The sequence below is a fragment of the Solea solea genome, chromosome 4 (assembly GCF_958295425.1).
Source record: "Solea solea chromosome 4, fSolSol10.1, whole genome shotgun sequence".
NCBI lineage: Eukaryota > Metazoa > Chordata > Actinopteri > Pleuronectiformes > Soleidae > Solea > Solea solea.
In genome coordinates this window covers 10,234,449-10,258,141 of record NC_081137.1, presented here as the reverse complement: position 1 = coordinate 10,258,141, position 23,693 = coordinate 10,234,449, and the positions used below count along the sequence as shown (strand labels likewise).

At 40.4% G+C, this 23,693-nt stretch overlaps 1 protein-coding gene across 1 annotated transcript; it reads left to right on the top strand.

The window, feature by feature from the left end:
- On the top strand, positions 1-23,686 carry brwd3 (bromodomain and WD repeat domain containing 3). Its single transcript, XM_058627366.1, has 40 exons — positions 1-148; positions 322-380; positions 475-504; positions 696-755; positions 2,155-2,305; positions 2,753-2,851; positions 2,967-3,127; positions 4,098-4,319; positions 4,427-4,527; positions 5,527-5,597; positions 6,355-6,455; positions 6,558-6,598; positions 6,688-6,792; positions 6,869-7,019; positions 7,121-7,255; positions 7,350-7,478; positions 8,273-8,498; positions 8,583-8,720; positions 9,531-9,714; positions 10,396-10,489; positions 10,596-10,766; positions 11,795-11,868; positions 12,539-12,734; positions 12,818-12,928; positions 13,018-13,125; positions 13,501-13,625; positions 13,712-13,794; positions 13,892-14,003; positions 14,457-14,518; positions 14,711-14,866; positions 14,973-15,093; positions 15,472-15,597; positions 15,889-15,964; positions 16,339-16,389; positions 16,498-16,638; positions 16,766-16,918; positions 17,032-17,201; positions 18,610-18,698; positions 19,231-19,365; positions 20,115-23,686. The coding sequence occupies exons 1-40, from the start codon at positions 115-117 to the stop codon at positions 20,948-20,950; spliced, it is 5,388 nt and encodes a 1,795-aa protein (XP_058483349.1). The 5' UTR covers positions 1-114; the 3' UTR covers positions 20,951-23,686.
- The last annotated feature ends 7 nt before the right edge of the window (positions 23,687-23,693 follow it).

The following is a 23,693-nucleotide window of genomic DNA, read 5'->3' as shown; positions in this document are numbered from 1 at the left end:
CTTGAGAAAGGAGGAGGCCATTCACTAGCCTGTTTTAGCTACTGTTAGCTAGCCGATGGCTAACGAGCAAGCTAAAACGCCAGTTTGTCTTAATGTCGCCTGTCTTATTAAGTGATGGCAAGAGAACGGTGTTTACAAACCGAAGCTGGTAAGTGCTGAGCCACCCTTTAATCCACGACGGAACCTTTTACAGTTACATAGTTTGCAGTTGTGCTGCAGGGAGACCGCTAAATAACCGAGCTCATCTCGAAGCTATCAGGCGCTGGGTCTGCTCAACAACAGTAGTCAGTACCAAGCTAACACAACTCTCTTTCTTTTCAGAGCTGTACTTTCTTATTGCCAGGTTTCTCCAGTCTGGACCTTGTAAAAAGTCAGCACAGGTAAGACCGTTCAATCGGTGTAATATTCACTGTTATGAAGCGTCCTATTTAGCAGCGGGAGCTAGTAACTAATGCTAACTGTGTGTGTGTTTAGATTCTGATTGAGGAGCTGGAGGAGTATGAGGTAGGTTCAGCGGTACCTTTCTATCTTTATTCTCATGACTGTCTTCAGTGATGCTGACTATGTTGTCGCTGTTTGTGCGTATACTCGCTGGTTATTTTGGCTGAACGTAGATAAAAGAAGCGGGTTGGCGAGTCGCGACTAATGTGTTAGCCTGTTGTAATCTTTTAAAATGTTGTCTTTTTATACTTTAGTTGGTTCCTCAACGATGGAGTTGGGACGGACAGAAATACAAACGGACCTACCAAGACTGGGTGAGTGTATATTGTCATAATTAACTTTTAAAGCCAACGGGGCGTAAGTTTTTCTTTTATTGCTTATTTTCGACATAGTTGTCCTTTTATCTGTTAACGACACGAAATAAGCGCGGTGGTAAAGTGTTTATTACGTTTGTTAATTTATAATATTTATTTTAAATTTTTATTAGTGCAGGCCATGTTCATAAATACAGGCTTTGCTATTGTGTGGGCTAGTGGGCGGAGTATAGAGACGAGGAGAGCTAGTGATGGGCTGAGCCCCATCAACAGGGCTGTCAGTCTTCTGATGAACCAGTAAGGTCAGTGTTTGGGACTTGAGTGAAGCACAACATGCTCTTTTGATTGGCTTTGAGTTTCTTTGTCCCTCCTTTTTTCTTGCTCGCTCTTCTCCCCCCACAGCATTGTTTATATAGCTCGCTGCAACGCCAAACAAGCTATAAATTATAATTATAAATAAATTATATATATGCAACCAAATACAAACAAAGCGACATTTTAATACGGTGACTGCTATATGCACATATTTTTTTAAAATTCAAATGTGGAATTTGTGAACACAAAATCAAGTCAAACAATAAATAAAATTACAGAAAGTTATTTAGTATCAACTTAAAATCAGCTGTTTGCTTTGGAAGTGTTTCATTTGTTAAGCAGAGCCATGTTGAGAGGCTTTTTTTAAAGGGTAAATTGTCAAATCTTTTTCTTCAAGCAGTTTTTTTCTTTTTTTGCATGGAAAAGCAAATTAGATTTTTTACTAGATTTGAATTAATCAAATTAGCTTTCGATTCCCTGGGTTTGTTGTTTTATACAAGTCAGCACTGCACACATTGGTGCCCTTAGTTAATTGCCTGTCAAATTACACAGTGAACAGACAGATGTTCCTGGGATTGATAGATATTTATCTCAGTGTACGTCTGTGGTCAGAAAACTGTTTCTGCTCCACCCCTAACCTGCCGTACACCTGCTCAGACACTCTAAATAATGAATAGTTAATAGTACTGTCATTTATATTCTTGCAGGTTTTAGATCAACTTCAGTAAACACAAATATGGCTTCACAGGAACTGACTTTTAAAACTTATAGATGTGCAACAGCCTTTAAAATTAGGAAAAGTAATCAATCCAAGACCACATCTTGTCATGATATAGATAAAATATTGATATATTGCCCTTAGGTTCCTCGCACAAATTTGTGCTTGGGCCCTAAACATGTGGTTTCTTGTGTGTGTTTTTGGTCTGTGCGATTTGTTTTGTTACATTTCTTTATGTTGATTATATTAACAGAAATTCCTCTCTGAAATTGGGTAAATTCTTTTGAGAAAGCAATGTTAGTGTCTGTAATACAATGTGACTGTATTATATTGTCACAGCTGTGTGTATGTGTATGATTCCTGCAGGTGATTTTGAACCAGCACATTCCTGCAGACTATCTGCTTCGTGTTTGTCAGAGAATAGGCCCTCTCATAGAGAAGGAGATCCCACCTAGTGTTCCTGGAGTCCAAACACTTCTGGGCCTGGGAAGACAGTCCTTGCTTCGAACCACAAAAAGTGAGCTTTTTCCTTCCTTCTACCATAATGCACAGTCTTTATACTGATACTGTTGTAATTGTTAAATGTGCATCATTGTTAGGACTGCAACTAAAGATAATTTCCATGCTAGATTAATCTGTCGATTCTTTTGTTTATAAGTATTTCCCAAACCTCGACATGATGTTTTCAAAAGTCATGTTTTGTCCAGCCCAGGCTGGGCGATATGGCTTAAGTTTCAGTAATATGTGTTTATCTTTAGGCTATATCCCAATATAGGAGATATATGGGGATATAATGCTGCAATCGGTTTTCAGAATAGTTGATTATTAATTTAGTGATCGATTAATAATCAATTAATCGTTGCAGCCCTAACAATCATCATGTTTTGGTAATAGATTTGTTTCTATATGAGTTGATCAATAATTTGAGCAATGCCTGTTTTATCACATGACCTGTGGAATTTAGGTTGTAGCCACAAAGTTTGTAGTGGCTCAGCTGCTGTTGCACTCCACCGAGGACGTCCACCAGAACCAGCAGTCAGCATCAGCAATGCTCCCAGTGTTGGTGTGTGAAACTTCAATTATTTTTATCCATTAAATTCTTTTGGCAAATTAATATTTCCGTTTTTCAGTAGCCTGTTGTTGCTAATAATCATTCTTTTTTTAAAATTATTATTAAGTGTCCGTCTTGGGTGCTCGCCAGGCCACAGCCACAGCTCGTTTTGCCCACGCCTTGCCATCTTCCTCCTACCAACACATGAAGATCCACAAACGTATCCTTGGTCACCTTTCCTCTGTCTACTGTGTAGCGTTTGACCGCACCGGACGTCGGATATTTACGGTGAGCTATTTGTTTTTTAAATTGCATTTCATTAGTTAAAGTCAAATTTATGAAAATCATCAAAATGTGGCCAATCATACGTACACATTCATATCAGGCATTTTATTTACGAGGGTGAATTGCATTGATTAAGTAATAGTTCAGTTTTTTGTGTGGTTGTATGAGACACTGACATTGAGATTTGACTGAGTTGCTGATTAGAGTGCCTGCTTAGCAATGCAGGCAATCAATAAAGGACTCCAGTCGTAGTATAGTCTTGATGTTGGACAATCTTTTCTGACTTGAAACTGAAGTTTGTTAACCTCTCACAGTTGATGGATAAAATCTATGTTTTTAGCTTATAAGGACATGGAAGCTGCTGGTCTTCTGCTGCCTCATTTGGCACTTTTGAGTTACTATAGTGAATGCAAATGAAGAATGTCAACTCCTGTGTGTTGTGATGTAAAAATCACAATTTTTTTCTCTATTGGCTTTGGTGTGGGAGAGCAATTTCCAGAGTGACACGGTACTGTTTCCAGTTGGAAAAGTCTGTCTAACAGCGAGATCAAGTGGCAAATGGTTTATGAAGATATCCTACAATTAGCTTAGATTTTATTACATACAGAATGTGATTTTGATAAGTAGCTAAAATCTGTTGCTTTTGTGTGAGAAAGCTTCAGTGTAAAGCTGGGCATCATGTGGATTTAATGTCTATATCGTATATGTGTGTGTGTGTGTGTGTGTGTGTGTAAAGTGTGTACACATATTTATATATTTTCATCACCCAGCCCTACTTCAGTGTCTCTAGCTTGTTCTCATCTGTCAGCACCTCCTGCAGCATCACTTCAAAAAAAAAATTATCCCTTTAAAACTCAATAATTATCCCTTTAAAACTCAATAATAAACACTGTCTCACTGAAATGTCTGTCATATGATAAGGCTGACAACAGACTCTCCTGTCAGGGTTACTGATGCGTTCGTTTGTTTGTAGGGTTCAGATGACTGCCTGGTGAAGATCTGGGCCACGGATGATGGCCGGCTCCTGTCAACACTCCGAGGTCACTCGGCAGAGATTTGTGACATGGCTGTCAATCATGAGAACACTCTCCTTGCCTCAGCCAGCTGTGACAAGGTCATCAGAGTGTGGTGTCTACGTACCTGTGCTCCTATCACAGTTCTGCAGGCCCATGCCGCCTCCATCACATCCATTCAGGTGAGAATGGTGCACATTCTAGGCAACTTAATATTAATTTATTCTTTATTACATTGTGGTTAGTACTTGCCTGTGACGAATCACCCCTTGACTCTCGGTCCCTGTAGTTTTGTCCTGCTGTCAAAGGGACAACGCGATACCTCGCTTCCACAGGTGCAGACGGCATGGTGTGTTTCTGGAAGTGGCACTCGCTCAGCATGAAATTCAAGTAAGATGGGTTTTTTTTGTAAAACATTAGTCCGTTGTTTTTCATTTTCAACAACTTAGGACAACAGCAGAAGACTAAACCAACCTGTGAGGCGTTAATAAATGGCAAGAATGATTTTATATTGGGTGTTATTCAAATGCTCAAAAAACCAAATTCTTGTTTTGACGCCTGAGCAAAAGGCATTGGCCACCATTAGACATGTGTTGTTTTAGCAATGCTATGACCACACACTATAATCTCAATCACTTTATTTAAACATTCAACTTTTTTTCAACATTCACAAGATAAACTGGAAGAAACATCCCCAGCCAGCTGGACTCAACGGCCAGTTGTCTTTAGACTAAATGTCTCTTTACGAGTGGATGTTAATTCCAACCATTTAAGCAGATAAACCTGCTCTTCTGAGGCAAACTCTGTCTAATAAATCTGTCCTGATTTTGAGAAATACCAAGAAGTGGGCTGAGTGAGGGAGACTGGGGATCGGAACAGGGGGTAGTTAAATCTGACACTGAGTTGCAGCAGCTATGTGAGGTGCTCTGTGAGACAAGCCTCTCAATTGCTCACACTCCGTGTCAAGCAGTGAGGAGAGACAGACAATGAAGCGCCAGCTAACACTAAGCTAAGAAAGCCAATTGCAAAATTTGAATGTTTGACAGAGAGGCAGTAGATAGATATGACAATTTCATTACTTAAAACTAAACTGTGATGGTTTGGACCTGTATCAACAAATAACATTACAAGATACCCAGATACACTGGTTTACACCTGGGGGAAAAAGTGGTTTTGGGGTTTAGTTTAGTTACACTTTAACAATGTAGTTATTTCAGTGTGTGACCCGCTTTCAAACAAGTCTTGCTAAAGTAAAAGCATTATTAATTTAGCTTCAGTCTCTCCTTTTTATATAATTAGGATTCTGTCAGGTCCAACTCCAGTCAATCCAAAAACTTTGTGCTGCTCTATTTTTTAAGGTACTTATTCCTGTGTCTTTTCTTTCCTCAGTGATCAACCAGTCAAGTTTGTTGAGCGGTCACGTCCGGGAGTTCAGGTCTCCACTTCCTCCTTCAGCAGTGGTAAGTGCACTTCCCCTCCTGGTAAAATCTCATGTTCAGTGTACTTTGCACTGACAGCAGTTCTATAGAATACAACATTATCTCACTGCAGCAAACCAACAGAGAATGTGGCAATGTCATTCTGAATAACAAACCTGCTACTGTCCAAGAGTTAAAAACTAGTCATGATTCATTAAACAAAGGCATCTGTCACGACCGCTTATCTAAGGAGTGTTTCCGAGTGTTCATCGTGCAGGTAGAATTAACATATACCTTCACAGACACTTCACATTTATATCAATGGTGATGTTGTTTCCCTGATTTCAGTACTGGTACCCATAATGAAACATTTTCATTACTCTCTCCGTTACAGTTATAAAGTAGGCTGTCTGGATGTTTTTATTGTGTCAGTGTTTTACAGAACCAGCTTTTTGGGAGCACTGAAATGCAGTTTTCTGAAAATGAGTCCCATAGTGGCAAAATCTCAAAACACCACCGTTGAGTCTGTGTGTACAACCACTATGTTACTTTGAAAGTTTGAACAAGGCAATACAGGGGATGCACAGTAATTATTGGCATGATTTCAATATTGGCTTTACTATATATTATCAGATATTTGCAAACAGGCCAAGATCCCCTGATATGACTAATGACTAAAACACTAGGCTGAATAGGCTGCTGTCTCCATTACCTTTTTAATGCTTATTTAATTTGCACAATGATGGTGTATGGGTGTTTGTTTAGACTGACTGTGTTGTTGTTGTCTGCTGTTTAATAGGTGGAATGTTCATGGTTACTGGTGGCACTGATCACATGATCAGAGTCTATTACCTTGGTGCTGAAACTCCTATGAAGGTTTCTGAGATGGATGCCCACACTGTAAGGAACAAAACACACTAGCTGCACCATTTTCTTAAAAATAAAAATGTATCAAACTATCTCAGTTTAACTTTATTTCATGTGTCCTCTTGTGTTTTTAAGGATAAAGTTGTAGTTGTCCAGTTTTGCAATAATAGCGACAGGTGAGTACATTTGCAAAAATTTACATGGACTTCAAAATTTGATTAGTGTGATTCTGAACAAAGCAATTCGTGTATATGTGTGTTTCCAGCCTAAGGTTTGTAAGTGGCAGTCGCGATGGCACCGTCAGAATCTGGCATTACCAGCAACAAGAGTGGAAGAGTGTCACTTTAGACATGGCTGCCAGACTACCTGGGTAAGAGAAGGAAGAGAATACAGACTTGAATGATATAGTTTCTGTGTGCATTGTCTGATAAGCTGTTTTCTTCCAGGAGTGCTGTTGCCAATGGGGACGATAAAACGAAGTTGGTGGTGACCATGGTGGCTTGGGACCGTGCAGATCGCACAGTAATCACAGCAGTGTCAAACTACCTTCTCAAAGTTTGGAGCACAACCTCTGGACAGCTGCTGTACATTCTATCGGTGAGTTGATAGAGTGAACAAGATTAAAACATTATTATTATTATTATTATTATTTTTTTTTTTTACAAGCTACTCACCTTTCTTTGTGCTCTTTTTTCAAGGGCCATGACGATGAAGTGTTTGTTATGGAGGCTCACCCGTTCGACTCCCGCATCATGCTATCTGCCGGTCACGATGGCAACATTTACATCTGGGACCTGACCAGAGGAACCAAGATCCGCAACTTCTTCAACATGGTAACTGATCTAAATCTAACTCATCAGTGACGATGATGCAGAGGTAACATGTCTTTACATGATCCCAGAGTTTCATATCAACATTTTCTTCCAGATCGAAGGGCAAGGCCACGGTGCTATTTTTGACTGCAAGTTCACCGCTGATGGGCAACATTTCGCCTGCACTGACTCTCATGGCCATTTGCTCATCTTTGGGTTTGGCTGCAGCAAACCATATGAGAAGGTAACTGCACAAAACTGTCAGTTAAATATAGGGATGCACTGATACCACTTAGTTAGTTAGTACAAGTATGATTACTGAGTAATTAATAATACTATTACAGCAACAATACATTTACAGTCACTTCCACAAATATTGGAAGTGTGAGGACAATTCCTTTATTTTTGCTGTAAAACATTTGGGTTTGACATCAAAAGATGAATATAAGAGTGTGGCACAGAACATAGGAGAAAGTGTGTGTGCTAAGGAGGTGAAAACCCAGGTGGTAGTGGCGAGAATCACACAACCACCCCGACCTTGTGCCGAAAAAAGTTTTTGTATTCGGCTCGCAATCGTAGGCTTTCAGCAGTGCTGTTGCAAAAAAAACCCAGACTCCTCTGTTAAATTATGAGATTTTAGACATTTTCTAAAACCACCATGACCCTCTGATCTAAAAATGCATATTTTTCTCTTTGGACTTTGGTGCAGGAGAGTTAACGGTTTACTAACTTCAGTTTCTAGTCACAAAGACTGTCTAACAGCAAGAAGCATAGGTTTTATTTGGTCAGCCTTTTGTTAAGTGGCTTGAATCTGTGTTTGTCTTGTATCGCTGTTGGCAGTTATTTTTTCAGTGTTGTGCTGGTTCTTGGCACAGGGGGCCAGCAAGGGGACAAACACATCTCTGGTACTCTGTGTCAGTACCCCATGCTGCCACTTTTCAAAAAACCTGAATTATTACTTAAAAAATAACATTATTTACAATTAATATAGCTTGGATGCTTGTTTTTTTCCTCAAAATGTCTCTTAATCCACTCTAGATTCCTGACCAGATGTTCTTTCACACGGACTACCGCCCTCTGATTCGGGATGCTAACAACTACGTTCTGGATGAGCAGACACAGCAAGCCCCTCACCTCATGCCTCCACCCTTCCTGGTGGATGTTGATGGTAATCCTCACCCTCCTCACTACCAACGCCTGGTGCCAGGAAGAGAGAACTGCAAGGAAGATCAGCTTGTACCTCAGCTAGGATACATGGCTAACAGTAAAAGATTTACTTGATTTCACAGATTTAATTTAGCTAATATAACTAACAAAGACTGACCCAGCATTTTCTTGTGTGACTTAGATGATGGAGAGTTGGTTGAGCAGGTACTAGGCCAGCAAACAGAAGAAAATGGAGAAAGCCTTTTGGACAATCTCATCCGACAGTTACAGAACGAGCAGAATGAGCAGTGGAATCCAGAGCAGCAGGCTGAAGAAGGAGGTATGGTTTCGGGCTGCAGCACAATCGTTTTCTCGATTAATAGAGAATGTCCATAAAATGTCAGAAAATGTTGAAAAGTGTTTCTCAAACCTGGAAATAATGATGTTCTCAAATGTCTTGTTTTGTCCACAAAACAAAATGATTCAGTTTTAAAGACGTCTTTTGATAAATGGAGCAAAGAAACCAGAAAATTAACAAACGATACCAATGCCATGGCATTCTCCGTGGCTATCTTCCTCATAGATGTCATCATACTCTTCTCGTGCTTTATGTGGCGGGTGCATGAGCATGAAGACACGTTTTCAAACGTTTTCAAAACAACAAAGAAAAATAATTTTTACATTTCTTTCCATGGGGCCTGAGAACTACCAGAAAGGTAGAGATTGACATGGGGGGGGTACATGACTATTTTGTTGTATTGTCCCAGGAAAATATGATGCATTTAATTGCATACATTAGATTGTGATATTTCTTTTAAATTTCACATTCATCACTTGAAAATGAGGAAAAAGTCATTTAAAAATCAGAGAAATTAGACAGTACATCAGTTATTTTAGCTTTTATCTATGTAGACAACAGCACCAACATCTCAAGTCAGGATAAATCTCAGTCGACCATTAAGACATCAGAAAGATTTTTATCTTTATCATCAGGCAGAATTGATTTACCCTCCAGCCGCTGTCACTTTTATTTTTGCTGTTTTTTAGAACTGTGCTGCAGGTGCCTTATTGTGTTGGTAACCACTGTTTTTCTCAAGCATTGTTGACATGTTGACATGATAAACTCATTTCTTTGTCTTTCTATTGTTAGCTGTTGATGCAGCAGAAGGAGAAGCAGATTCCTCTCTGACTGCTGGACAGAGAAGAAGCAGGCATGTGGACGGGGTGTGGCAGATGCAGCACAACGACCTGCGTAGTCAAGTGGCTACTGAGAGGGACCTGCTGGCCTGGAGCCGCAGGGTGGTGGTCAATGAAGTACCACAAGGGATATTCAGGTGAGATGGGCGGAGAGACATTATCTAGATGAAGTAGCATGACAGACAGCATATTTAAATCACTGTAAAAAAAAAGAAAAGAAAAGGGCTCTGATTTTATCAACCATTAAACCAAATTTGAATTATTAAATGACTCTGTAAGAACACCAGTGAACATAAATCATATTTTACTTTTTCACCTCTGCTGTTTGCAGCCAAAGTAATGACTCTTATACAGTCTATGGCAGGGTTGTCCAAACTTTTTTTTAACGAGGGCCAGATTTGATAATGCAACATTTTTCAGACAGTAAAACTTGCATACAAATGCACTGTTTTATTTTCATTGTCACAATTATAATTTTTAATTGGCAATGTAGCTAAATCTAAGCCCTGCAGGAGTGAACAAATGGAAAAACAAATTCTGCCTTTCTTGCACATCAGGAGTCAGATAACATAAAAACATAACGGGAGATGAATGGATATATCTCTCTGCCACGGCTGGGTTGCGAATTCAGGACTCTGGTTTTAAGCGCAACTCCTTACAAACTAAGCTAATGGATGGGTCTTGGCCTCTAGTGGCTCCAGTTTGTTATCAAGCACACCCAAGAAATACTCGACATGTGTAATTGATAGGGCCTTTAACATTAAATTATTATACATTTGTTTGTACCATATGAAAATGAATAATTTTTTTCTTTAAAGAGTTATGGAGGAGTGCAGACAAGCCAAAGGAGTTAAGGAATGTTCTCTATACAACGCAGAAAGAAGGAAGAAGCCAGTAACATGTGCACCCAAGGTTTGATACTCTTCAGTGCACAACTGCTTTTCCAAATCCAAAATATTGCCTCGGTTAAAGCATTTTAACTCTCCTCATTCTTTTCCCCTCCTCCTGCACATTGTAGAGCGATCCACTGACCTCACGGCTTCGCTCCCTGCGACCTACCAAGAAAAAGCAGCAGCGTCACACATATCAGACCCGCTCAGCTCAAGTCCGCCAACCTGGCAGCAGGAGTCGGAATTCCAGCAACCGAAGAAACTCAGGCAGCCATATGGAGTCTGACAGTGATGGAGACGTAAGTTCTGTCTTTATTGACCTACGGAATTGTGTTATGCAGTTTAAGGCTCTATCCACATGGAACCATAATGAAATGTGAATAATCTTTTGCTATGTTGTTTTGAAAAATATTTATGTGAACAAGGCATCATTTCAGGAAATGACCCTAAATACTATAGTACATGCCCAGCCTGTATGTGGTGCTGTAGCACTGCTACACCAGAACCAGAGAAGATGATGTTGAGCATGCGCATATGGCATCTGCATCTTTTTTTTTTCTAAACAAAGCTTTATTACATAACAATGAATAGAATCACTGAAACTGAAACAGAATGTAGTAAACGGTAATACTTTAGTAATACTAATTATCATAAAGAGAAAAGACCAAACAAACTCCAAACACAAGAGGAAGACTATGATGAAGATAAGCAACAGTGAATGCAAGTGCAAGAGAGATATGAGCTAATCGTTTCCCCAAAGTAGCGCATTGGTTGTCTACACGAAAATGCAGGGGTGCCGTTATGACATTTTCCCAGTCTGCGACACATGAAAAAATTCATTCATTGTGGTGGTGTACTCGGCAAAATGACAAAATGTGTCTGTGTGCTGTAGATGTAAGGATCTCAGAACGTTCAAAGCGACAATTGAATTAAAATACACCAGGCTGTACAGCGTTGGTCAGGGTTCACACCTATAGCCTACTGTTACAGTTTCCATTTTACATCCTTTCATCCTAATTAAGGCTTTTAATTTGCGTATTTGTTTCCACATCTGTGCTACTTTTTGGAATTTGGTGAAGTTGCTGTTGTAATTGAAGGGGAAACAAAAGACAGTGAGGAAGATCTGATAGCTGAAAATGAAATGCCAACATGCAGATGGTGACTAACAATCACATCGATATGACGTGAATATGACCAAGCGCTTTAATTGTCCAATTCTGTCACCCGACATTTAAAATTTCCACGTAGCTTTTGTCCTAAAGACATTAATAAGCTCTTTCTATTAACTGTCAGTCATAATGATTTAGTTGTATTTTTGTGTTGCCAGGCAGCAGAACAGGCAGAGCAAAGTAATGCCTCTTCTGACGGTGAAGCTCAGTGGCAGAGTGAAAGCAGCTCCAGGTAAACATCTTTGATTGACCACTGTTTTTCCTCACAGTTACTGTCACCTCCCTGGGCGATATGGCTGAGAAGCATATCACAATATAACACAATTACTTCATATCGATTGATATTTATAATTATTGATAAAATTAATCATAATAAAAAAAAAACTTTAACACTTTTATTCTAAACTCATGACTTTCCTTTTATTTTAATCACTTCAGTTATCAATCAGACCACACAGAGGAAAATAGTCATGTCAAGCACGTTCATGAGATTTTTAAAACCAAACTTCTCAACTGTGCTGACTGGAAGCATGTCCTTGGCTCTGTGATAAGTCACTGCCTTAGTTATGTCTTTGTAACGTTTACATTACAAAGGGGAAGAGGATGACGCAACCAAAAATGACTGTTCAGTGATTGGCTGTTTGACTCTCCAGAGGCTCTGACCTCTCTACAGGTTGCAAGCATGGTAGCAACTTGGTTACGAGGGAGGGACTGAGTTTGTTCCTGCAACCAAACGTGCTTTGTCGATTTTTTGTCTTTTTTGGGTTTTTTTCCAAAGCAAATTGAGTGACTTTATCGAAAGTTTTTTCTGTTGATATCGCAGAAGTGTCTATCACGATACATATCGTTATTGTATTATCGCCCAGCCCTACTACCTAATAACGCATCTCTTCGATCTTTAGTGATTCCTCCAGCGAATATTCTGACTGGACGGCCGACGCAGGGATCAACCTCCAACCACCAAAACGACCGTCCAGGAGGCCTGTACCGCCGTCAGGTTACAGCAGCTCTGAGGAGGAAGATGGAGGTGATGAAGAGGCAAAGGAGGCTAAGAAGAGAGAAAGTGAGAAGAGGAAAAAGTCCAAGGAGACCAAACAGGTGAGTTACCACTGAAGCCTGAGCAAACAGTGACAAGGAATTCTGAACTTAGTGTTCTAACAAACCAAACTGCACATGTTCAGAAACCCACATCCTCTCTGGCTGGACTGGACGCGGAGGAGTGGCTGCCAACGTCATGGATAATGGAGACCATTCCACACCGCTCTCCTTTTGTCCCACAAATGGGAGATGAGGTACGTGATGAGGGTTACTCTTGAAACTAAATTTAAAAAACATTAAGTTATATATTCAGTCAGCTCATCATTCCCTTGTTCCCTTCAAGCTCATCTACTTCAAACAAGGCCATCAGGCCTACGTGCGGGCTGTTCGCAGAGCCAAGGCCTACAGCATCAACCCTCAGAAACAACCGTGGAACAGACTCAACCTCAGGGTAAATTTTGTTTTGTACATTTCTGAAATTGGGAATCTGATGTTAATGCCTAACTCTACTATAGTGACTATGTATGAAATTTGGCAGGACCCTAAAGCCCCCTGCAAAGTCTTCCTACCACAGACCCTCACAAAGTCTTGCAAGTCAAGTCCTCTGTGGAAAAAAAATAACTTCTGGTGCACAGGGTTGAAATTCAACATGACTGTACAGGACTCAACACGTTACATCTTTAACTGACTTACAAATGAGCTTCCTCAGCCAATTTTACATGTAAAGAACAAACATGTACATATGTGGCTGTAATTATTTTTTCCTTTTTTTTAAAGGTCTTTGTCAATGATATAGATTATTTTACAGTTTTCTTCTGCCTTTCAGGACCAGGAATCTGTAAAGGTGGTTGGAATCAAGTATGAAGTAGGACCTCCCACCCTCTGCTGCCTAAAACTGGCTTTCTTAGACCCAGTGTCAGGGAAAATGACCAATGAGTCGTTCTCTCTAAAGTGAGCTTTTATTTTCAATATACACAATCTTTAATAAAGATTGAAACCGTGTAGTCCATGTGTTTCACTACTTTTTCTTTCCTCAGGTATCATGACATGCCGGATGTCATAGACTTTCTTGTACTGCAGCAGTTTTACAACGAGGCAATGGAGCACAACTGGCAACAGGGTTAGTCAAGCTACAGCTCTTGTTTAAGGTGAATTGTTTACAGCTTGTGTTCATTATTGAGATGCACTTATCTCCTCCCTTTCATTGCCATGTACAGGCATGAGGTTCCGCAGCATCATCGATGACGCCTGGTGGTTCGGCTCTGTGGAGGACCAGGAGCCTCTGCAGCCCGAGTATCCAGACAGCCTGTTTCAGTGCTATGCAGTCAAGTATGTTTGTGTCTGCTGAAGCTAACAGAAGGCTCACCAAATAAGATCTACTCCCCTTAAGTCTACAATATCTTTAGAATATGTATGCCGTCTTTGTGTTAGGCAGCCTTTTCTGTAACTGAGCCCACAGAGAACATTGGCATTTTTAGCTTGCAGGGACACAGGAGCTGCTGGTCTCCTGCTGTCATGTTTGTCAATTTCAAACACCACAAAATAGCTCATCTGAACTTGATGGAGGGAGTAGTGGATCAACAACTCCCATGTCTAATGATCTTAAATCTGAGTGGTTTATAAAGGAAAAGAAATTTAAATCCATGACTATGTGCTCAAGTTATTGTAGATTTAAGTCAGCATAGATTGTAATTGGTGAGCCTTTCAAGTGGCTAAAAACTTTTCTTCTTATGATTTTATGATAAAAGAATGCTAGTTGTCACAGTTTTTTTCTTTCATCAGATGGGATAATGGTGAACGAGAGAGGATGAGTCCCTGGGACATGGAACCTATTCCTGAGGAAGGTCAGTAGCACTGATGTAAACATTTCACCTGCTTACAATACGCCAAAGATTTAACTAAAATGTATTTGTAGGTTATTGAAACTGCAGATTAATATACTGTCCATACTTTAATAATAATATATATAAGGAGGACATGTGGTCAGAAGTATAATAATATTAATCACAGTCTAACACATCCAATGCCTCCATCAGCTGCACTGCCAGAACAGGTTGGGGATGGGGTGGAGGTTGCAGAGGAGGAGCTAAAGGCTCTGCTCTACACGCCTCAGGAAGGAGAATGGGGAGCTCACACACGTGATGAAGAATGTGAGAGAGTCATCCATGGCATTGATCAGCTTCTCACACTTGGTAGGTTGGGTCAGGTTTGACGTGTGATGTTTGATTGTTGTGTTTCTTGGTCTTGGTCCATAGTCTTTCTTTGTGATGTTTACTCTTAATTTCTGTTTGTCCACAGATGTCGCAAAGGCATTTACATTACCAGTAAATCTGCGGGACTATCCTCTGTACTGCACTGTGGTGTCTTACCCTACTGACCTCACTACGATCCGCAAACGACTGGAGAACCGCTTCTACAGGTGGAGCCGATCAATCCAATACAACTAGACTTTCATTTTCTTGGCTGTGATTTCACCGTCCATACTTAAAATTGTTAGTTTTATTTGCACACACACTAATAAGTGATAGTGAATTTTACCTCTACATTTAACCCATCGTTTTTATACACCAGTAGTGAACACACACAAACAGGAGCAATGGGCAGCACTTCTCTGTGCCCAGGGAACAATGGGGGGTTGGGTACCTTGCTTATAGGCACCACAGACATTGACCAGTTACAAACCAATTCCCTTCCACAAGTGGGCAGCCTTAATTCAAATTAAAAAAGGACCCAACAACCTAATTCTAAATCGTGTTTGCATTTAAGTATCTGTCACTGATGTTGTTTCCTGTTGTAGACGGATTTCTGCATTAATGTGGGAGGTGCGCTACATTGAACACAACGCCCGCACTTTCAATGAACCTGAGAGCCCCATCGTAGCAGCTGCCAAGGTGGTGACCGACGTTCTCCTGCACTACATTGGGTAAGACTTTTTTTCCTTATTGCTGTTTTAACACTGGTAGTGACCTTTTTTAATCATAGTGACCGTTTGGTGGAAAAAGACTTATGAATTATGGAACCATGCTAGGATATAATTTGGAAATTAAAAAGAAAACTAAACAACAAAATAAGTCTATTTCTTAACTTTTGTGTTTCAGTTAAGTGTAACCCTAAGTTTTAAAGAATACTTCTGATTTCTAAGCAAATCATAGCCAGGTTCCAGTGACAAATACTCTGAGACATGTGTATTTCCTTTGTCCTCTGTCTCCCGTAGCGACCAGAGCTGCACAGACATCTTGGATCTGCATCACAAACTGAGGTGTGAGGTCAGCAGTGGAGGAGAATTAGAGGTGAGAGTTGTGATTATTGCAGTGCACAGTTGTTGTTTTTTTACACTATGGTGTCTCTTAATGTTTTTGGCTGCACATATCAATCAGGATTTCTCCGGGTTCTCCGGCTTCCTCCCACAGTCCAAAAACATGCAATATGAGGATTTGGTAAATTGGACACTCTAAATTGACCGTAGGTGTGAGAGTGAATGGTTGTTTTCTCTATATGTGACCCTACGATGGCCTAGCGAACTGTCCAGGATGTTCCCCACCTATCGCCCTGTGTCAGCTGAGATTGGCACATCACCCCCCACGACCCTCCTGTGGAGGATAAAGCGATAGAAAATTGAAGGATGAATGGATATTGATCAGGAATTGTATTTGTTCCTCTGCAGGCTGAGTTGGACATCGACTCTGACACTCCAGGGACATCTACAGGACATCTAGTAAGAGGGACCAGTCCAGTATACCACAACAGTCCATGTCAGACTGTCACATGCTTCGATTTACAGTGAGTGTCTCCTGTCTTATTTGATTTTATTTCCTTCTCCCAGGGATCCAACTCAAATTCGAAGCGTGGTGTGGTTTTGGACGTGAAAGCCTGGCAAGGTCAATGTCGAGACCTACTGCGACGAATGATCGTCTCGTCGGATTCAGAGCCATTCAGACAGCCTGTGGATCTCTTTGAATATCCGGTAAACAATTTTCATTTGCACTGATAACACTTATCTAACCCTCAAGTTTCAAAGTTAGTCTAGTATAGAGAATATTTACCATCATGTCCTTTGCTTTAAGGTGTAAATGGATTTTGTTTATGTTCAGGACTATCGAGACATCATCGACACCCCCATGGATCTGGGTACAGTGTCAGAGACACTTGCCGCAGGGAATTACGAAAACCCGATGGAGTTCGCCAAAGACGTCCGCCTCATTTTCAGTAACTCAAAGGCATACACACCTAATAAAAAGTCACAGGTGAAGTAGCATCCAGAATTTAAAACATTACTGTAATACAGCCCTTTTAAGTCATGCAAAAATAGTGCTGAAGTAATTTCAACAACATTCTGCCATTCTTGTGTTATGTGTAGATTTATACGTTGACCCTCAGCTTGTCGGCCTTCTTTGAGAAACACATCATCTCCATCATCTCCGACCACAAGTCTGCACTTCAGAATGAGCGGCGGAATCGTCAGAGGCTGAGTTACAGGGACAGACTACACAACGGAGGCACGACGCCGCCTGCCAGTCCATCCTCAAGGTACCGAGTCTCAATCATTTGGCACTTCACGTAATTACGTTATCTCTCCCATTCGAGCCAGCGTTCATTTTAGTCTGATGAGCTGCAGTGAGGGCTCGAGTGTGTTGACGTGTGGTTGTATGGAGTACTGACACAGGTCGCACCACCTGTGCCCTGAACCAACTCGAGATAAGGATGCATATTTGACTATGAGCTGTTTACAAACTGATAGATAAATTAAATAAATGGGTAACATTAAAATGCCAAAGAAATAAACCAAGTATCATCTGAAATAAAACGTGTATATTAATATCATGTAATACAGATCATAAGCAGTAGATATTTTATTTTAGAGTGTATATACAGTGTATTGTCACAACACATTTCAAGTTTATAGCCTAAAATATCCAGATCAATCAAATCTATATATGTGTGTGTATATATATATACAAAATATAGATTTGATTTATATCGTGATATACTGTATATCATCTAGCTGTACTTATTTACTACTGCCTGTCTTCACCTCGTCCAGTTGACACAGCAGCTTTACACAAATGCTATCTAAAGCACAAAAACGAGCAGTTCAAAGTTTTCTGAAATGAGCTAAATAAGTGCAGCTCTGACTCTGGAAGTGTCGCAGACACACATACTGCAGCTCTGTGACACACAGAGGCTCAGTTAGAATATAAAAACAACATGGTTTTAATACTTTGACTTAAAACACAACTTCACTTTCCTGTTTTCTTTTTTCTTTAAATAATTATAAAAATTACATTTCATTAAATTGTCTATTTATGGCCAAACACATTTTGTACACATTTTCATATATGTATTTCATGGCAATTATAAATAATAAAATATGAGACTTTCAGTTGGAGCCCTGAATGGTACAAAGTGATGGGCAGGAAGGCTAGTAGCTTTATGGCACACACCTTAAAATAAATCATACCGGAGTGAACGTATTCTTAAGATATCATAGACTGTCCCCACTGGCTGCCATGTTGTCAGTCAGTTCGTATCTATCCACGCTTCAGTTAAGCTACGGTGGTTCATAACCCTAACCCAAGCAACAAGCAGTTGAGGCAACTGGGAGTCGAGTCTTTGAATCTTGGCATGTTAATCTGACTTTTTGTTATAAAATTTAGGACTCATAAATTCACACACATTTTAAAAGTGTGGTTTTAGCTGGACTAATCCAATTCTAATGTAAACATACTTAGTGAGAGTGTCTGTGTCTCATGCTGGTTCAGTAAGCACCAACTCTGGGTCAGAAGCTCAAACTCCTTTTTTTACTTATGACCCATTTTACGCTTCTGATTTCAGTAGATGAAATCTTTTCATCCACTGTGTTGTCTAAAAAAAATATTTCAATAATCCTTTGATTAAGATGATGATTTTGTGATGTGTCTCTGTTTTTTTTGACTAGCTCAAAAGGGAAGCACAAGTCAGGGAAGATGTCAAAGCCAAAAACATCCCAGACCTCATCCAAGAATTCTTCTCAGAGATCATATCAGGGTATGACTGCACTGTCTGTTACTGTGCTGATTCTCTTTGTAAACTGATGTGCTCGTGACAGGTGGAAGTTCATACTTTGTAGTACGCATATTCTTTGTTTTGTGTTGGCATACTGTGTGCTCTGTACACTCATGTTGAATTATGTTACATAGTTGGCTACAACATCACTATCCAAAATATGTTGAAATCCAGTTTGGTAGTCTGGTAACTCTACTTGATTAAGTCAGTATTTTGTTTAACAGCATTCCCACAGTACGGCTCATAGCTTGTCTGACTGTATTATCCAATTGGATCATTAGACCGTGATCGACTTAATTTGTGGCACATTTTTAAAGCTGTCTCGAGTTGAGTGAGAAACATAAAGAATCAAACTGTAGAAAACTATGAATGCACTTACCATACATATAACCCGAAAACCATGCCCATCCCTGGTATCTTTGCCGATCGAAGCACTCAGTTTCCTCTGACTCTGACTTGTTGCAGCTCCTCTGATAATGATTAAATATTTATCAGCATTATGTTGTTGCCTTAGCTCAACAAAGCAGCAGTGTAGCATCGGAAGAAGACACCCAGCCTTCTTCCCCAAGTTCAGGGACGAGTAGCGGGAGCAGAGACCAAGAGCCCCATTCTGTGACTCACAGCCAAGCAACTCCGATGAAGAAGTCAGGTATCACAAGCCATCCATTCACTCTAAAGCATCTTTAATGAACGTGTCAAGTGTTGGGGAAAAAAAGTATCTTCTGAGTTTGTTTGACATGATGTGATTTAAAATTAAAAAAAAAAAACAGATTGTTAAAAAATTGTATTAATGAACACACACACACACAGATATAGACGAATATGTTTTAGTGGGGACTAAAGTCTGAAAAGGTTGCCGTTTGTCAGTGTTTCCACAGAATATTATTGTAAACACACCTGTTCAACCTGCATTGGTCCCCACTATAGAGTGTATCTGACTGTGTCTGCAGGACGTTTGTCCTCTCGTCCTTATGCACTGCAACATACAGTACATACATGATGTTAGTTCAGAATATTAATGGAAACACTCCAGTATCAAACCACTTGTTTAATAACCATGCAGTTTAACGACATTGTACACAAACATAGAGCTGGTTTATCTACAGTCCTGCTCTTCTTTCTGTATTTCCCTACTCATCATTTTTAGGAATTTTAAATAAAAAAGTAGAGCTTTTCTGCTTCTGGCATCAAGATACGATTTATTTTCAAGACAATACATCTCAGCTCACTAGCAAACCAAAGGCAGTTTTTATTCATTATCCATAATTCTTTACTGCACTTTTTCACATGTTCTAAGCTACAGTTTTCTAACAGTTTTCTAATGTGTGAAGTGGAGAATTTCTGCATTTGCTTTACACATGTGGCATTAATATTAAATGTCCTTTTGTGTTGCATCAGGGCGACGGCATTGTTTAAATCTGAGCAACGGCTCCAGGCCACAGCCTGGGCAGGAGGTGCTGCAGTCAGATGAAGAGGCATCCGGATCCAACAGCTCCTTGTCAGAGTCGTCTTCTAGCACGTCGTCGTCGTCGTCTTCTTCGTCATCATCTGACAGTGACAACAGCTCTGATTCTGAGGAGAAGTACATGGAAGGAGGAGGAGATCATGACTATAGTAAAGCTCCCTGCTCTCTGACAGTACGGCCGTCTGCTGAGGGTAAACGGACAGCCTCGGGCAAAAGGAGACGCAAAGCTGAAGAGGATGTGGTACAGAGGCCGAAAAGACTGCGAGTGCAGTTATCTGTAAAGGAGGAGGAGGAAGAGGATGAGGATGAAGAGGAGGAGGAGGAGGAGGAAGAAGAAGAAGAAGAGGAGGAGGAGGAGGAGGAGGAGGAGGAAGATGTGCAGCAACAGCAGGTGCATGTAAGACATGAGGAAGATGAGGGAGAGGAGGAAGAGGAGCCTGAAGATGAGGAGGAGGAGCCTGAGGAAGAGGAGCCTGAGGAAGAGGAGCCTGAGAAGGAACCGGAGTCGGATGATGACGACGATGATGAAGACGACAAAGAGGAGCAGAGTGGAGCAGCAGCTAGCAGTCTGACAGGCAACCAGAGCAAATCTCGGAAAGTCAACACACGCAGCCAGGGCCGCAGGACAGTCCGGTACGGAGACGAGTTAGAGGACGATGGTCATGGGTCGAAGGAAGACCCTCTGAACCTGGGCATGTCCCGTTCAGGGCGGGTACGCCGCATGACTGAGAAGGCCCGTGTGAGCCACCTCATGGGCTGGGGTCACTGACACGTGGCCCATTTCCAAAACCTCAACACAACATTTTGAGTTGTTTGAACACTTCAGGGATTTTTGTTTTTCTTTTTTGTACAAGTGTATATATATTATATATATGAAATATATATGGGTTCTCTTTTTTTTTTTTTTTTCCTCTTCTTTGAATCCAAGACTGCTTGTGACTCTGAATCTGATAGCTGGTGCTCACGACATGCCAGGGAGTTTTCATCCCTGGTGGACAAAACAGACTCTGCTGCAACTGGACTATCTCACCTCAGCCTTACTGGACACTGGAGGAACCTTTTTAAAGGGATAGTTCATGTGGTTGTGTGAGGTCACTGACATTAGTCTGTACACTAGTCAATACTGACCCCTGCACCAGGATCCAGCTGGAGACAAAGATGCTTGCTCTCATGGAGAACATGTCATAGGATGTCTGTAATATCTTCACTTTATCTTTAGCCTTTTGTTGGGTACAAGTTAGTTTTTTTGTTATCAGTGAGAGCGAGTATCCAGGTCCCAGGCTGGTTCACAGTAACACTGTTGCACTCAGAAGCTGAGTGACTGCACAGTCAGTGTTGATAATGTGTCAATACTTCATACAATCACTCTCCAAAACTGAATTATCCCTTTAAGACACATCACTGTCGATCTCCTCCTCCTCCTCTGGTGCATTTCATATCCAGAACTAAGACTTTGTGTCTGCTCTTCTTCATCCCTTCCACAACTTTTCTTACTTCCTGTCACCAAAGAAGGATGTGGAGAAGCCAAAAAAAAAAGTGGTGCTCATAGATGTATGATTTCTCAACAAGTGATTCACTGGTGGTCACTAGTTCACAGCCACAGTGGAGGATGTGCAGTATCGGTCATGGTCACTGGTGTCAATATCTTTGTTCTCTTTTTTTTTTTTTCTTTCCCCCCCCCCCACAACAAGCTTTAAAAAGCCTGATTTATACTCTGGGACGTGACATTTGTGAAATGTGTCAAAGGACAGAAAGTGTCACCAGACACCAAGCAATGGGTGATATGATTTAAAATATCGACATATTTTTAGTGAATATTTGAACGTGCAAAGATGCGTCACTATGGCATGACTGCATTCATTTGACCTCAATCAACTAATCGGGAATTCTTCATGTCACGATGCATGACTTGTGTCACAGATTGTGATGGGTGGTCATCTTCAGCTGTCAGGCCAAACCCCTTCTTCTCACCCCTGTGATCATTTAAAGTGACACACTGATCACCTCCTGTTACCGGGAAGATTGCCAAAAGAAGGGTGTAACGTGACCGAGTTTAAATCAGGCTTGAGTCTTCAGAGCTGACATGGTTTTCATTGTCTGTGGCCGCAGTCTGACTCACCACTGTAGTTTGAGGAGTAGCAATACTGAAGAGTCAGTGACCTGGAGAACAGCATAGTAGTAATAATAAATACATCTCTTGACATCCTTGGCCTGTGAATGTTAAATGTTTTCTCTGTTTCCTTTTCTGGATTGAATTGCTTTTTTGTTAGTCAGAAGTGGGTGATTTATTTTTCTTGTCTTGTGTAAAAAAGGACTCTGCATCCTGTTTGTATTTGTACAGTTTTTGTTTTTTTTCAGGCCCAAATTCATCCATGGTTTCTTCCACAAAAACAAAGGGTTCTTCAACTGGCTTCAACACACATATTTATTTTTTCAACTGTACTATACCTGCTTTACTGGGCTGTTTTCATGCATTAATGGTGATGAGGGAAAGGAAATATTTTGCACATTTATCTAATCCACATGGCAGCTGAGTAATAAACATGTTAGGGAAAGGTGAAAGAGACATGTGTGTGTTTTTAAAAATGATGTGAACTGTGCCAGCACACTCTCAAATTATTATTTTCCTCTTTTTTTTCTTTTTTTTTTAACTTTGACTATTTAAACAGGATATAACTTGAAACCACTTTGAACCTGTGTTCTTTCTTTTGGCCTAAAGCGAACGTAGCAACCACGTCTTTTTTTTTAGCGTGTTGAGCCATTTTTTTCTTCTTGGGTAGATGAACTACATGCATGTTGTTTTTCCATGATATTCTACAATCCGGTGTTTAGTTGGGGTCAAATTCATCGTCTTGGACGTTCTGATTTTGTCTGTCCTTTCATAAACTGAATAACTCGAATGTTGATGAAATTTAAAAGGTGCAGGTCATGGCCCATGGAAGAGATGATTAAATGTTATTGGTGATCCAGTGATTCCTTAACCAGTTGCCCATGTAGATCAGAATGACACTGTGGGAAACTGAGCCGTCCATGGTTCTATAAACTCCCAGTGGAATAAGATCCTGTTTTGTTTTGCTTTGTTTTTGGTTGCACCGATAAAGTTTATTTCAAAGCTTCCGTGATAAACCAGAAAAGATTGACAATGAAAAGTTCTCGTTTCAACACTTGGGTGCTTCAAAAACAACTTTGTCACCGCTCTGCCTGTGTGTGTGTCTGTGTGTGTGCTCTCTGACAGCAGAGAAAGGCTCCCAGGTCAGTTTAGTGTCAGGTGCTTCGTAATAAAAAACAACACGGTGTCTAAAGTGCTTCAAGGGGCAACATGAAGACCAGGGTGAGAGGACTCTGACATGTGGGGATCTTATTTTCATAGATGGCCTGTAGTTGTTGCCTCAAATACAACATTAATGTTCTACTCTAGGTGGAATAATGACTCTGTATGTGACTTGTCTTTTCTACACAATGTTTTGATTGTATTTTTTTTAATAAAATGTAAAATCATCGTAAAGTATTTG